The sequence below is a fragment of the Xyrauchen texanus genome, chromosome 30 (genome assembly GCF_025860055.1).
Source record: "Xyrauchen texanus isolate HMW12.3.18 chromosome 30, RBS_HiC_50CHRs, whole genome shotgun sequence".
Taxonomy (NCBI): domain Eukaryota; kingdom Metazoa; phylum Chordata; class Actinopteri; order Cypriniformes; family Catostomidae; genus Xyrauchen; species Xyrauchen texanus.
The window spans coordinates 29508624-29526248 of NC_068305.1; the positions used below are offsets into that span (position 1 = coordinate 29508624).

The 17625-nt window shown below is 37.8% G+C and overlaps 1 protein-coding gene across 5 annotated transcripts in view; it reads right to left on the reverse strand.

Moving 5' to 3' along the window:
• Window positions 1–16837, reverse strand: part of LOC127623852 (rho-associated protein kinase 2-like) — a 52111-nt gene extending 35274 nt beyond the window's left edge. For 2 of the 5 annotated variants that reach the window (XR_007968101.1, XM_052098414.1), the window contains exons 1-8: window positions 16280–16837; window positions 11803–11884; window positions 7778–7878; window positions 7134–7271; window positions 5888–6148; window positions 4853–4997; window positions 4620–4758; window positions 2957–3048 (exon numbers count right to left, since the gene is read on the reverse strand). Coding sequence is in view for 4 of the 5 variants with exons in the window: in XM_052098414.1 (XP_051954374.1) it covers window positions 2957–3048; window positions 4620–4758; window positions 4853–4997; window positions 5888–6148; window positions 7134–7271; window positions 7778–7878; window positions 11803–11884; window positions 16280–16378 (1057 nt within the window). In the remaining variant the exon portion in view is untranslated. The other 3 variants (XM_052098416.1, XM_052098415.1, XM_052098417.1) reach the window with 2 other exon arrangements.
• Window positions 16838–17625: the final 788 nt, after the last annotated feature.

Sequence of the window (17625 nt, forward strand, 5' to 3'; positions counted from 1 at the left end):
CAGAACAATACATCACAGCACAACACACAAGACAAGACAGAACAACACCGCAGTGTAAAACACATCACAGCACAGCATAGTACAATACAAAGCACAACACATCACAGTGACAGCATAGCACAGTACAACACATCACATCACATCATCACAGTGACAGCACAACACTGCAGAGTACAACATAAAAAAAGCAAAACACATCAGAGCACTACAACACATTACAGCACAACACTCAATGTAAGAAAGCACAACACAGTGTGCTGCAACACAACAGATCACAGCACATCACAGACAAACAAAACACAGTCAAAGCAGCACAATATGAGACAGCACCATACAGCAGTGGAGCGAAGTACAGCACAAAGCATAGCACAGCTAACTGTAAAGTATAAGAGTATGCTGAAGCCCTGTTCAACAACACAACATGTCTACCATGCAAAGCATAGAAAGGTGTAAACTGACCAAGCACAGCTTCCCATAAACAACCATGAACCATAATCAGGGGGAAATTGTGCATCCATCATGCAAAGCTATATATTACAGTTAAAAAGAAGAAAAAAACCCCATACAAATAGGCCAATCACGGCATCCAACATAATAATATACTTCAATAACAATTCTCATATGGTGGAGACCATAATAAAATAAATGCTTAAACACCAAATGCTACATATGACTGAAATAGCTTTCCCTGTCACCAGGTTTGTAGCATGAGTGTGTTGCATGTTTGTATGTGTGTAGAGAGAAAGAATTTCAGGAAATATAAAAAATGTACTCCAAAAGCCTCTAGCCACAGACTAAAGAGATATGAACAACTCAATTCAATTCAAAAGGAAATCTATAAACTCCTCTCTTTACATGAAAATATGTTATGCAAGAATTTAGTACAGTCAGAAGTTTACATACACCTAAGCTAAATACATATAAATTCAGTTTTTCACAATTCCTGACATTTAATCATAGAAAACATTCCCTGTCTTGGGTCAGTTAGGATCACTACTTTATATTAAGAATGTGAAATGTCAGAATAATAGTAGAGAGAATGGTATATTTCAGCTTTTATTTATTTCATCACATTCCCAATTGGTCAGAAGTTTACATTCACTTTGTTGGTATTTGGTAGCATTGCCTTTAAATTGTTTAACTTGGGTCAAACATTTTGCGTAGCCTTCCACAAGCTTCTCACAATAAGTTGCAGGAATTTTGGCCCATTCCTCCAGATAGAACAAATGTAACTGAGTCAGGTTTGTAGGCCTCCTTGCTCGTACACACCTTTTCAGTTCAGACTGAGATCAGAGCTTTATGATGGCCACTCCAATACCTTGACTTTGTTGTCCTTAAGCCATTTTGCCACAACTTTTGAGGTATGCTTGGGGTCATTGTCCATTTGGAAGACCCATTTGCGAACAAACTTTAACTTCCTGGCTGATGTCTTGAGATGTTGCTTCAGTATATTCACATAATTTTCCATCCTCATGATGCCATCTATTTTGTGATGTGCACCAGTCACTCCAGCAGCAAAGCACCCCCACAACATGATGGCACCCCATGCTTCATGGATGGGATGGTGTTCTTTGGCTTGCAAGCCTCACCCTTTTTCCTCTAAACATAACGATGGTAATTATGGCCAAACAGTTACATTTTTGTTTCATTAGACCAGAGGACATTTCTCCAAAAGGTAAGATCTTTGTCCCCTATGCACTTGCAAACTGTAGTCTGGCTTTTTTATGGTGGTTTTGGAGCAGTGGATTCTTCCTTGATGAGCAGCTTAGGTTATGTCGATACAGGACTTGTTTTACTGTGGATATAGATACTTGTCTTCCTGTTTCCTCCAGTATCTTCGCAAGGTCCTTTGCTGTTGTTCTGGGATTGATTTGCACTTTTTGCACCAAACTACGTTCATCTCTAGGAGACAGAATGCGTCTCATTCCTGAGCGGTATGATGGCTGCGTGGTTCCATGGTGTTAATACTTTGGTACTATTGTTTGTACAGATTAATGTGGTTCCTTCCAAGTATTTTGAAATTGCTCCCAATAATGAACCAGACTTGTGGAGATCCACAATTTTTTCTGAGGTCTTGGCTGATTTCTTTTGATTTTCCCATGATGTCAAGCAAAGAGGCACTGAGTTTTAATGACTTCAACCTAAGTGTATGAAAACTTCTGACTATATGTACCATTCCCATTTAGCACATGCATAGTGTTATTAAGTCACTTATTACTATTAGTTATGAATTAATGGGTAACACCAGGGGTCAATGTGGTCAGCCTTACAAGATTCCCCCAGATGTTGACCCATGAATGTTAAAACATTTTTTTGACTAGCAAATGGATAACATCATAAAATATAGGAGTCAAAATAAAATATTTAAATTCCCACATATTTCCTGATTTTCCATGGTAGAGCCTGGCTATATAGACTTACAACAGTAACATGTAAACTTCCATTTCACAGAGGTGCACAAAGTTTCAAATAAGGGGGTGCTGGAGGGTCAGTGATCAAATTAAGTATGACATTTAAAGTATGCATTCACCACCAAACATGATATTGTACATGCTCACTGTTTAAAAATTTAAGTTGCTCTGACTTAAATGTCATAAAAGTTGACTAATTGGTTGTTTTAAGTAAACTCACTTAACATAACCAGATTTTAGATTTCCCCCACCTTCTGAATTTCTTAATTTAAATTTTTAACATTAAAGTTGTTTATGTTAACATTAAAGCATTTTAAATTAACATAAACTAACAATGCATAATACTGTATATTTATAAATTAACACAAACCAAGATTAATATATAGTATTCTGTAAAAAAAAAAAAAATTTTCAATGTAAGTTCATGATTTCTAATGCTTTAGGAAAAGTTTAGAGCCTTAGTGTAAATTGTTACCAAATGACTGCATAAATGTGACTTTTCACAATTCATGCTCACAAGTCATCTACTGTATATTCACACTTACTGTCTCGTATGGTGTCAAAGGTCCACTGGTCGTTCTTGAAGAAGGGGTGACATTTTATTTCATCCACTCCGGTCCGGCCAAGCCTCACCTCCCTGAACATACCAAAACACTAGTCAACAAACCAAACACGAACACAGAGAACCACAAGTGCTGTGACTAATCCTTTAAGTGGTGTGTGTCCAACAGTGAGTTGCAGATGGGAAATGGCAGAGCATGGATGAGTAGAGGAATAGCAGCAGCACAACCACACACACAGACACAGACACACAGACACACAGACACACAGACACACAGACACAGACACACAGACACAGACACACAGACACAGACACACACACACACACACACACACACACACACACACACACACACACAGAGCAAAGCAGCATCCACAAATCTGGAATAGTTGTTACCCTCCCTATCCATGCATCTGGATTGAAAGGGTTGCAGCAGTGTGGACTGCCACGTGTGGGACATTCCAATAGTCGGAAAGCAAAGGGAGGGGTGTGTGTTTTGCTTGCATGAAAACAGAGAGCATAATAACATACATCCCCTCTCTAAATATTTGATCAGGGCCTATACCAGGAGGCCAGTTGAACAAACTCAGGGTTACAGGATTGGTTTCAAGTTGACAAAACCAAGTCAATCCAATCAGGCTTAATTAGTTCCATGATGCTGCTCATCAAATTTCTCTGTCAACTCAGGCTTTGATCTGGGGAACAGTGAACAGTCAGTCAATCACATGAAACATAGAGATAGAGCTAGAGGGAGCATGATTCACTTTTGCTGAGAGTCTGTGGGACATACCTCTCCACTGAAGGCTGATCACTATGAATCTAAATCATTTAAAAAGCACAACAAGAGATTGTTATAAATAAATATAAATAAATATAACGCGCTCAACAAGCCACGTGATAAGATGCATGGATTGATGGTCTCAGACGCGGAGGCAACTGAGATTCGTCCACTGCCACCTGGATTTAGGCAAGTCACTACATCACCATGAGGACTTGAGCGCATTGGGAATTCCAAATTGGGGGGAAAAGTAAAAAAGACAAGACTCTGTGTGTCAAAATGTATATTTAAACTCTCAAATAAAAAATTTATTATGAAGAGTCAAATTTGTGGAAAGATTTTTTTCGGTAAAGTGCACTTTAGGGGACATGGGGCAGTGATTTAATTGTGTCAGAGAGGTCACTTTACTCACAGGTGATTGGATCAATGTCTTTGAGTGATCTCACACCGATGAACACCGCTATAGGCCAACACACTTTCATGGTACTTAAAACCCAGGGCTGACACAAACTAAACTAAAACTTACCTGGCTAGCCACTAAAATCAGCTTCATGTTACAGGCCCCAGGAATGCCTCTTCTGAGGAGAAAACTGCTTAAACCACATGGTCTCCCAATCTGGCAAAGGTGGTCTTCAGCTGATCGGCCCGCTGGTCTCCCAGCATGACCAGCTGAAAAATGCCTAAAACTCCCCTAAAACCAGCAAACAGAACAGCCTCACCAGGCTAGGAGACCAGCTAAGGTGAGCGAACCAGCATATCTATATATTTAAAAACTCTGACTTTATGCTGTATTTGTTTATCTATTATACTTTTAATCTCTCTCTTCTGAGCTTTTCTCATTCCGTCTTTGTGTCTCTCTCTGTCTCACCTGTCAGTCAGAAAGGCACAGATGAGGTCTTCAGCATCCTTAGATATTTCAATGTCATCTGGAAAAGTCAATCTGTTTTTATGATCCATGATCTTTCCATATGTGCCCACCAGGGACTCAGCATAAAATGGTGTGTCACCTGCCCGCATTGACAGAAGAATAAATAAATTGGATGGAGAGAACAGTTAAAGGACAAGGCAGAAGAGAATACAGAGGAAGTTGGCGCTACTCACCGACTAGCAGCTCATATATGAAAACTCCCACAGACCACCAGTCACACTCGCGGCCGTAGTAACCAGTCCCTCCTTGTGACATCAGAACCTCTGGTGAAATGTAATCAGGAGTTCCGACAGCAGTGTCACAGCGGACCATACCAGTCTTAAACACACATACAGATGTTAACACATAAATATAAATATCTGTGCACACAAATTTTATTCAGTGTTTAATAAAGGAATTAAAAAGTAAAGTGTGTAATTTCTGTCCTACATAAAATCTTGTTATTTGTTAAGCCGATGTTGCTGTGTTGGGCTGGTCAGGAAGCTAAACAAATGTTTTAAAAGAGCAACAGTGTTTACAAATAGCTTACTTGTAACTGGCTCTGCATATTAAGCTGGACTAGAAGAAAGTATTACAATAGAAAAAATACACACTTCAGCTTTTAAACCACCTAATAAATCCAATGGAACATAAGCAAAATTCAGGCTGCACTACATCTTCTCTACTCTCCACAGGATGGCAGTGTTGACAGATTCTTACAGCATGGGAATTATTTTAGTTACATCCCAATCAGCATACTTTGATGTAGCAAGACAGTATCCCTTACACCACAGATCCATTTATCACAGTGTTTGCATTTGCTTGTGAGTGTTATCATCAGTATCTAATCTAATTTCTTCACAACTACCATTACCTAAAACATTTTCGAACACATTTCTTAAACACTTCCCCCATCTGTCAATAATCAGACATAATCGGTCAAGGATAACTCACAAATAAAAAGAGAACCCTCCAAACATTAGCTGAAAAATGATTCATGAACTCACACTTTAGAGGTTCACCAGAAAGAGTACACCATGAATCAACTTTGGCAATTTTTTATTTATTATTATTATTTATTTTTATATAAATTATTATTTGGGAAGCACTAATCCTAACCTTTCATACCATACACTATGAATAGTCTAACAATTGGGCTGTAGCTTATCTCTCCTCATTTATGCAAACAGACAAATCAGATTGCACTTATCACACAACCCAGAACACACCGAGTCCATCTTCATGCATGTTCCAAAGTCAGCGAGTTTAAGGTGCCCGTTGCGGTCTAGCAGCATGTTGTCTGGTTTGATGTCTCTATGGATGAAGCCCAGAGAATGGATAGCGTCCAGTGCAAGCACCACTTCTGCTGTGTAGAACCTAGCCCACTCCTCTGGGATGTCATAGTTGCTGGTCAGAGTCACCAGGTCTCCACCAGGCATGAACTCCATCACCAAATATAGATGCTTCTCATCTTGGAACGCACAGCACAGCTATATAGACAAAGAGAGAATATTTACTTTCATATTGTAGTTCATTGTACGCACTCGGAAGTCAGTATTTTCAGTCTGTTTATTTTCTCATACAGAGATCAGTTTTAAGACCCCATGAAATCCCTTGCCGAGCACTGCTTATTTCCGTGCTGACATTTTTAATAGCCAAAAGGCTTTAGTTACGGCACGGCAATGAACCATGATTTTCCTCTTGCTAGTCAGCTGAAGGTGGTATTAGGACATTCTCATTCTAGAAAATCAATTCTTAATTGGACAAAAATATGTAGTGTAGAGTAAGCTAAACATCAACACTTTTGCTTAGTTTTCCTGGAAGAAATAGACCATTTTAAATGCCTGTTTAATAAAGTTGACAAAATGTAAGGCATAGTTCACGCCATCTCAAACTTATATGAATTTCTTCTGCTTAACAAAAATGAAATTATTTTGTGACGCATCATAAAGTGAATTAAACCACTCGAGTCGTATGGATTACCTTTGCTGCCATTATGTACCTTTTGAAGCTTGACAATTGGGATCCTATTGACTTGCATTGTATGGACAATAACACACTAGATCCTTCAAAAAATAATTGTTAGTGTTCCAAAGAAGAAAGAGTTTAAGAAGGCATAAGGTTAAGTAAATAATTTCTTTGTAAATTTCCCTTAAATTTGGTCAACTTTTGGAGTACAATATGATTTAGATGGCTAACAGACATACCCATTTTGATTTCATGGGGTCTAAAAAGGCCCTTGTGGCAGTTAAGTACTTAAAGACAATAAGAAGCCTCCATATGTTATTATTTATTGCTTCAATGAAGCTTTAAAACCCGCCAATCAATTTTAATACATTTATTTATTTATATTTTGTCTTAAAGTGTGTCATGTATGTTAAATTTTGTTTTCATGTTGTACACTACATGATACAAAAAAACTGTACGGCCCACCTCAGGTATGTTTGCAGTTATGCATATGACAGAGAATCCCACCTGCACTATCCAAGGACTCTTAGAGAATGCCATGATGTCACGCTCCTCCCAAAAGAAGGCGGAGTCAGAGCGCTTGACCATCTCAAACTTGCTGAGCTGCTTCATGGCATACACTTGTTGAGAGGCTTTATGTCGTACCTACATAAACAATATAAACATACAATGTAAACTACAATGTATACCATAACTGAAACAAGGCACATTCTGTAATTTGTTGTTAGTTTGCAATGCTTCTTATAATTATGTGCATTAATGCTTATGACCACGAGTGAATCACTTGTATGCTTTCTGCTTTAGAGGGGTCATATCTTTCTTTTTTTGCATGAGGTCCATAATACAATGTTAGCAGTTAATTTTTGTTAAAAAAACAAAAGATTTATATAAACATTTGCCATCTTTCAAATGAATACTTAAATACTTAAATATTACATGCATAAGACCAGAACTAAAAAGCGTTTAGTAAGTGTTTTTGCAGGTAAGTAAGAGCAGGTAGAACATGTGCGTACAAGCAGAGGCATTAGCACAGACAAAAGGCTATGCGTCAGGACAAATGGCAGATATGGGAATACTCTCACGTCTCGCATCAAATACACACAGACGCAGTTATAGCCAAAGACTGTATCTCCCAGCACACGCACACTTACCAGCTGCACTGCGCCAAAAGCTCCACGACCAATCAGTCGGACTCTGTCAAAATCATCCAGCTTAACCTGTAATTCCCTGAGGCGGCCAACTGCCTTTTCATCTACAGATGTTAAATAACAGATGTTAAATAACACATCTTACAAGAACGCAGTTTCACTTTTAATAAACATACACAAATTACACACACAAATTTTTACCCCTAAAAGAAATGCATCAATATCTACTAAAAAGTATCAATTTTACATTTATATTTAAATTAATAGTTTCAATCGAAACATACATGGATTATATGCTGTGAGTTTTTATATTTTATAAATGCACCTGAAAATAAATTCCAGTAGGCAAAATATGCCCCTTAATAAAAAAAATGGGGGATCAACTAATAATTTCCAATGGCAGACACCAATAATTTACGATATAATAATTATATCATATGGTTTAATTTTATAAAGCACATTAGGCATACACAAAATAGCTGAAATTAATTAAAATGACGTATTTTAAACCATAAAAAAGTATAAAAACACAAAATGTTTATTCCACATTGACAATGCTGCCAGCAGATCTTGGATATGCAGTGATACATTCAGATATTAATGCGAAAAACATTTACAGTGTATATATACAGGTGAAACTCGAAAAATTAGAATATCGTGCAAAAGTTCATTAATTTCAGTAATTCAACTTAAAAGGTGAAACTAATATATTATATAGACTCATTACAAGCAAAGTACGTTATTTCAAGCCTTTATTTGATATAATTTTTATGATTATGGCTTACAGCTTATGAAAACCCCAATTTCAGAATCTCAGAAAATTAGAATATTACATGAAATCAATAAAAAAAAAGGATTTTAAATACAGAAATGTCGGCCCTCTGAAAAGTATAATCACGCATATGTACTCAGTACTTGGTTTGGGCCCCTTTTGCATTAATTACTGCCTCAATGCGGCGTGGCATGGATGCTATCAGCCTGTGGCACTGCTGAGGTGTTATGGAAGACCAAGATGCTTCAATAGTGGCCTTCAGCTCTTCTGCATTGTTTGGTCTCATGTCTCTCATCTTTCTCTTAGTAATGCCCCATAGATTCTCTATGGGGTTCAGGTCAGGCGAGTTTGCTGGCCAATCAAGCACAGTAATACCATGGTCATTGAACCAGGTTTTGGTACTTTTGGCAGTGTGGGCAGGTGCCAAGTCCTGCTGGAAAATGAAGTCAGCATCTCCATAAAGCTTGTCTGCTGAAGGAAGCATGAAGTGCTCTAAAATGTCCCGGTAGACGGCTGCGTTGACTCTGGACTTAATAAAGCACAGTGGACCAACACCAGCCGATGACATGGCTCCCCAAACCAACACGGACTGTGGAAACTTCACACTGGACTTCAAGCATCTTGGATTGTGTGCCTCTCCATTCTTCCTCCAGACTCTGGGACCTTGGTTTCCAAATGAGATGCAAAATTTGCTCTCATCAGAAAAGAGGACTTTGGACCACTGAGCAACAGACCAGTTCTTTTTTTCTTTAGCCCAGGTAAGACGTTTGACATTTGAAGCCCATGTCCAGGACCCGTCTGTGTGTGGTGGCTCTTGATGCAGTAACTCCAGCCTCAGTCCACTCCTTGTGAAGCTCCCCACACATTTGAATGGCCTTTTCCTGACAATCCTCTCCAGGCTACGGTCATCCCTGCTGCTTGTGCACCTTTTTCTTCCCCACTTTTCCCTTCCACTTAACTTTCTATTAATGTGCTTTGATACAGCACTTTGAGAACATCCAACCTCTTTTGCAATTACCTTTTGAGGCTTTCCCTCCTTGTGGAGGGTGTCAATGATGGTTTTCTGCACAACTGTCTGGTCAGCAGTCTTCCCCATGATTGTGAATTCAACTGAACCAGACTGAGAGACCATTTAAAGGCTCAGGAACCCTTTGCAGGTGTTTAGCTGATTAGAGTGTGACACTTTGAGCCTACAATACTGAACCTTTTCACAATATTCTAATTTTCTGAGATTCTGAATTTGGGGTTTTCATAAGCTGTAAGCCATAATCATCAAAATTATATCAAATAAAGGCTTGAAATATCGTACTTTGCTTGTAATGAGTCTATATAATATATTAGTTTCACCTTTTAAGTTCAATTACTGAAATTAATGAACTTTTGCACGATATTCTAATTTTTTGAGTTTCACCTGTATATCTCGATATGTAGATGATATATCAATCTATCACTATTCTTTTCTTTAAAAAAAAAAAACGAAAAAAAGGAAAAGCTAGATAGCTATATAATACAGTTGAAGTCAGAAGTTTACATACACCTTAACAAAATACATTTAAATTCAGTATTTAATTGTAGAAAACATTCCCTCTATTGACTCAGTAAGGATCACTACTTTGTTTTAAGAATGTGAAATGTCAGAATATTAGTAGAGAGAAAAATGTATTTCAGCTTTTATTTCTTTCATCACATTCCCAGGGAGTCAGAAGTTTACATACACTTTGTTAGTATTTGGTAACATTGCCTTTAAATTGTTTAACTTGGGTCAAATGTCTTCTCACAATAAGCTGCTGGAATATTGAACCATTCCTCCAGACAGAATTGGTGTAACAAGTCAGGTTTGAAGGCCAGCTTGCTCACACATGCTTTTGAAGTTCTGCCCACAGATTGAGGTCAGGGCTTTATGATGGCCACTCCAATACCTTGACTTTGTTGTCCTTAAGCTATTTTGCCACAACTTTGTAGGTATGCTTGGGGTCATTGTCCATTTGGAAGACACATTTGCGATCGAGCTTTAAGTTTTATCTGATGTCTTCAGATGTTGCTTCAATATATCCACATCATTTTCCTTCCTCATGATGCCATCTATTTTGTGAAGTGCACCGGACCCGCGCAACAAACCACCCCCACAACATGATGCTGCACCCCTATGCTTCACAGTTTTTATGGTGTTCTTTGGCTTACAAGCATAACCCTTTTTCCACCAAACATAATGATGGTCATTATGGCCAAACAGTAACATTTTTTAACAGTAACCAGAGGACATTTCTCCAAAAAGTAAGATCTTTGTCCCCATGTGCACTTGCAAACTGTAGTCTGGCTTTTTTAATTGTGGTTTTGGAGCAGTGGATTCTTCCTTGCTGAGCAACCTTTCAGGTTATGTCAATATAGCACTCTTTTACTGTGGATATAGATACTTGTCTACTTGTTTCCTCCAGCATCTTCACAAGGTCCTTTTTTTTTGTTCTGGGATTGATTTGTACTTTTCGCACAAAACTACATTCATCCCTAAGAGACAGAATGAACCACCTTCCTAAGTGGTATGATGGCTGCGTGGTTCCATGGCATTTATTCTTGCATACTATTGTTTGTACAGATTAACGTGGTACCTTTCGGCATTTGGAAATTGCTCCCAAGAATGAACCAATCTTGTGGAGGTCCACAATTTTTTTCTGAGGTCTTGGCTGATTTATTTGGAATATACCATGATGTCAAGCAAAGAGGCACTGAGTTTGAAGGTAGGCATTAAAATACATCCACAGGTACACCTCAAATTGACTCCAATTAGCCTACCAGAAGCTAATTGGCTAATCGCCTAAAGGCTTGACATCATTTTCTGGAATTTTCCAAGCTGCTTGAAGGCACAGTTAACTTAGTGTACGTAAACTTCTGACCCACTGGAATTGTGATATAGTCAATTAAAAGCAAATCTATCTGTCTGTAAACAAATTGTTGGAAAAATGACTCATGTCATGCACAAAGTAGATGTCCTAAATCACTTAACAAAACTATAGTTTTATGTGAATGAAATCTTTATGAAATCTGTGGAGTGGTTAAAAAATTAGTTTTATTTAATACAACCTAAGTGTATGTAAACTTCTGACTTCAACTGTAAGGCACCAAGTCATTATACAAGTCTATCACACATTTTGTTAATACAACAAAAAAAAAAAAAAAAATAATTATCACAATTGTGTCATATTTCTAGTACAGTCATATTTCTAGTACAGTAACATTTCTAACTTTAAGACAGACTTACATCGGTTTAAGAAGGCATCAATATTTTTGTTCTTTCTCAGTGCAGGATGGTTTAGATCAAGGGCCAGAGCGGTTACTGAATCCTGCAGAGGACAAGAACAATAAGAATAAAAAAATAAAATGTAATACTGTAAATAGTTATTTTGAACTCAGTTACATACAATGGACTTTCTTCTTAATACACACAGTAAAAATTTACTCCTGAGCATTTATTATATCCTTTAAGCCCAGAACTAAGCTTACCCTTACAGACAACCCTGTTGTGTCATTTAACATTGGACATTAACCAAAAATGAGATTTAAAAGTGGGATTATGCCTGTAAAGTTCTCTTTTAGAGGCAGTCTCAGAGAGAGTAATATAAAATGAGAATGGTGTGAATAAAACTAAATGTCCTAAAATGTCCTTACATATTCCCTGAATACACACAGTGACACAGCAGAGCTAAAAATACATACAAAACCAGACTCTACCACACATAGACCCCATCCCCCCTAACATTCCCCACCTAGACACTTCCATTTGCCCATCATCTAACCAACATCAGTCTCAGGCCCAGCATAAAAGTTTAACAATTGTATTTTGCTGGAGCTGAAATAAAACATACAGCTAATCCAGGGCTCAACGATAAGGATGGCCCGGGGGGGCCAGCGTGAGTGTTTCAGGCCAGTAGATGGAACTGTCACTTCCCTTTTGGGCCAGTGCTGCGTTGTAACAAAATATCATGTATGTTGATCATGTACATGTGTTTTTATGCCTTGTAAACCTAAATATTTGGTTTTGTCGGATGTTTTGAACATTGTTATAGTTACACACACACACTCACACAGGGATTTCTTCTGTAACACAAAACTGGTTGTCCCATCCACTGTACACTGCACATCTCGTGCGCAAATAAAAAAACACTCACCGAAAAACACACACACACACAATATACAATGACAAAATCTTGTTTTCCTTGTCCTGAGTCAGCCCACAATATGTTTAAAAATGCAAACACACACACACACACACACACACACACACACACACACACACACTTAAAGGAAGCAGTGACCACTTAGTGTGCTGGAGCCAACTATCTTTCTGCTCAATTGAAGGATGTGACCTCAGCTTCCTGTGTGACATTTCCCATTGGTCACAATGGAGGGAGAAGCAGGACAATATGGCTATGCATTCAATATAGTGACGCTAATAAAATATCATTAGTCATGAAGTGCACTTATAATGAGGAAGGATTATTAGGATGTTTTAAGCAGTTCAGTTGTATCACAAACATTACTATGAAACAAACTCCACACTACATGACTTCAGTAACAGCATTGTGTGGTGATGTTGACATAATTTACTAAAATGGAGCTGTGTCTGACTTTGGAAGAGTCAGAAATGGAAGACAATGATGAAGCCTAAATCTCTGGATGAACGAGGAGAAAAACACAAATTGAACATTCGGTCATCATACTCACCCTTATGTCGCTCCAAGCATGTGACTTTCTTTTCTTTTTTATTTCTGTACTACACCAAAGGTGTATTTTTGAACAATTTCATGGCCTCTCCTTTCCATATAATGAAAGTGAATGAGGACTATTTAAAGCGAAAGTTTATGGTTTATGCTCTATATTTCAGTCATCTGTAGTCATAAAATTGCTTTATGTAAAAAATAGACAGTATGAATGTATTAATAATCCTCCTTTCCAGAGGGCTGTTCACCAATACAATCATGGAATCAGTGAGCTGAAATCCAGAGCCAGATCAGTCCAATTTCTGAACGAATCATTCAGACCAGTTATGTGAGCTGGTTCAACTAATTCATTGAAAAGAACTAAAAAGTACAAATCATTCACAAAACGGACATTGCCACTTCTCTAGTCTCAAAAATGAACCAAGGACAGCAAGGGAAAATGTCAAGATTTTCAGTGAATAACAACTTAAAGCAATAGTTCACCCAAAAAAGAAAATTGTCTCATAATTTACTCACCCTCATTCCGTCCTAGATGTGTAGGACTTTCTTTCTTCTGCAGAACACAAATACAAATTTTGAAAAGAAAATCTCAGCTCTGTAGGTCCATGCAATGCAAGTGAATGATGACCAAAAACTTTGAAGCTCCAAATATTACATAAAAGGCAGCATAAAAGTAATCCATATCACTCCAGTCGTTTGATTTGTGTCTTCTGAAGCGATCCAATCAGTTTTGGGTGAAAACAAACCAAAATGAACACTGACATTATATGGACCTACAGAGCTGAGATATTCTTCTAAAAATCTTAACTTGTGTTCTGGAGAAGAAAGAAAGTAATATACATCTGGGATGGCATGAGGGTGAGTAAATAATGCGATTTTTTGCTTTTGGGTGAACTATTCTTTAAAGTTTTTATCTGTTCCTCATACAAAGCTAATGTACGGCTTCAGAAGACTTGGAATATAATGCCCAAGTCATACGGACCACTTTTATGGTGACATGTGTAATTTTGGAGCTTGGCTACCCCACTCATCATTTTATATTCATTATATCGAAAAGAGTGAACAGGAAGTTCCTCGTTAAACTTTCCTATGTTAAACTCTGTTACTGAGAGCTGACTTAGTATGCATGGCCAAGCAGTAGAGGTTGTCTATGTAAACCTGCTGTGGAATGAAGCAGCGGGGATTTAGTTAGGTCTTTCCCTGGGCCTCCCATAGTCAGAGTTTGGTGCACACTTGCTCACACAACAAAAATACACTCAACAATACCTCCAGCGCTTGTTCATAAATAGCTATCATTTTCCATTAACGGAACAGTTAAGCATGCAATGCTACCATATAACACTCCATTAGAGGAATCATAGTGTGTGAATGTGCATATGAACAATGAGTTTAAAGGTGAAGTCTCAACACTGTGGCTCCATGGCACTATCAAAACATTGCTCTGTTTGTATGAGCATTCCAACCAGTATTGCAAATCACTTTGGGTAAAAGCATTGGCTAAATGATTAATTAATAATAGGCAGCTATTTGTGACATATTTCATTTATTTTGCTATATTATGTCCAGAAAACACAGGGAGTTGCCACGCTCAATCTTGTTAAATCTTGTTGCCACTCTCAATCTTGAGGGGGGGGTTCTACAGAGGAGGATGATTGGTAATTGTAGTCATTCTTACCCTGTTAAGCTTGCTCGGCAAGTCCTCACATTTCATCCTCAACCAATTAGATTGAATGAAGCTGTAAGGTGTCTATACATTTTTTTAAGCTACTTCCTGCCCTCTAATGATATGGGTGTACTAATGGCATACAAGGCCTGATGCTTTAGGCCTGGTCAATATACAGTACATGTTCACAGGCACACAACATGCTGTATATGGGGGAAATAAGTTAATTAAAAGAGGACCACATTACTGTGTAGGAGGGTGTGTTCACAACACACTGACGAGAGATAAGATACTGGAAAATCAGCATAATCCTCTGGGACAAAAATCCACTCATTTGTTTACACTCTCAATACGTAATGCGCTTCTGTTTAGTGTTGTACAGCTTGTTTGCATATGAAGACCTTTTCAAACGTGCCAATTTTGTGGTATTTTTATGGTCGTTAATTAAATATTTGGTTGGGTGGATTTAAAGGAATAGTTCCCCAAAATTCTCAATCACCACAAGTGCACCCTTAAATATGGAATCATTGGACATGCTGCAGAGTAATGTAATGAGATACACAGGAACCTATAGGCTGTGTTCAGACTGGCACACTACCATACTATTTCTGTTGTATATCGATATGCAAGGAATCGTAATAGTATGGTAGTATGACATTCTGAACTCAACCAGATTTTTTGGCATCAAATTGCATCAATGCACCATTTTTGTAGAAAATTCCACACTCCACTTCAGCGGAGGGGAGACTTTTCTGTGAATAATGACTTCCATTTTGGTCAGTTTGAAACACAAAGTTATCATATGACTTCGGAAGACTTGGAATAAAGCGCATAAGTTGTATGGACCACTCAAGGTGTCCCCCCTCAATTCACCTTCATTATACAGAAAAGAACAGCCAGGATGTTCTTTAAAAAAATGTCATATAGGTTTGGAACGATATGAGCCTTGGTAAATGATTAAATGACAGAATTTTCATTTTTGGGTTAACTATTAATTTAATATTTAAGAAATATATATTTTTTAAAAAGCAATCTTTATAAACACCATCTGCAATGGCCATGGGGGCCCATTTAGTTCATTTGAATTATAATAAAGAAAAGTACAACAGGTGTTTACTGTTCATCTGTATCATACAGGGCCTAGCGCCCACCATCTGGTGTCCCTTTATTTATTGAAAATAATAATAATAATAATAATTATTGCTTAAAAGGTTAATGTAGCCTACCGTGTCAATGTGATTAAACGTCACATCACAGCAAAACTTTACAGATAATGTGAGAGAGAATTTTTTTTTCCAGTTTCAAAAAATACTACTTTTTTAATATCATGCCATTATGACACTTCACAGCCTTACCAGTAAACTCTCCATATTCAGCGGTGATTGTTGGTCCTTGATCAGTGACTCCAACTTTCTCACCCGTGCTTCTAGTCTCTTTCCTGCTCCGGTTGACATTGCGGCAGCTCGGTGTTGTTGAGGTCCCGGTAGACATCAGACTGTACGCCGCTTTTAAGGGACTTCAAAAGTCCGAATAAACTGGTCACTGCCTGCTGTAACTCAATGAGACAGGCAGGTAACGCACTTCAAAACTCACCAGCTCTGTGTTATTGAGTTCCTTAGAAGTCAAAGACTTTATGCACACACGATATAAGGTTGTTTTGTGTCTTATCCTGAGGAATCGTCAACGGCTTTCCTCGTGGTAGTGCCAAAAGTATAAAATCAAAGGTTGTCACCCACGCGCTCATAAAGGCGTCTTCCGCCCTGGTACAAAGTTACAGTGAAAAAAATATATGTCAAGAAATTACGCACTTGGTTTTCTTAACTGTATAACTTTTCTTATTTTTTTGGAGTAAATGAAGCCGAGGGGCAGGAAAGAATAAGTCTGAATGATGTCTCTCTTTACTAACACAGTGTGTTTCTTTGTTGCATTGCGTGTCCCTCCCCTGCAGGCACTGGAATTGTTTGGATCTTATCTAAGCCATCGATTTTACCAGCCTACCGTCACTCTCTAAAAACAACTCGATATACTAGACTTGCTATATTTGGCCGGTTACACGTTTTTAATTTTTTTATTTTTTGGACATGTCGTCCTTTGTGGTAGTCGATGGTAATATTTGTATAGATGACTGTTTTTAGTCCACTGTAAATCTCAAAAACATAACGTAAAGATGTGAAATATAAAATAATCTACAATGGCCTTGGTGACACATCATATTATAATTTATTTGGGAAATAATAATAATCACAATAGTAATGAGATAGTAGCTTTAGTTTGTTACAGCCTGTCACGTTCACACTGAATGCGTCCTTGCGCTAATAATAATAATACAAAATATAAAAACTAAAAACACGTTAATTTATTTATTTAACCCATGTGTATTAGATTCCAATAGCAGGGCTGTTACTGAGATTAAGTGAGTAGTATTTGGCTGGTAATGTGATCCAAACTTGGCAGCCCTCATGAGCGGACCCTCTCCATGTAGGCTACCATAAAACAGCATTTATAGGGTTACTGTCCGTGAGTGGTCATGATTTTATAAATATGTTTCTAAATTACAATTAATTTCTTTAGGAGTAAAACTTTTTTGTGAGGAAAATGTTACTGAGTGCACCCGTAACACGGCACTCCTACGAAAGACGCTAAAACAAACGTTGCTGCAGCACATGTTTACATAGAAAATCAGTTCAAAAATAGCACAGGT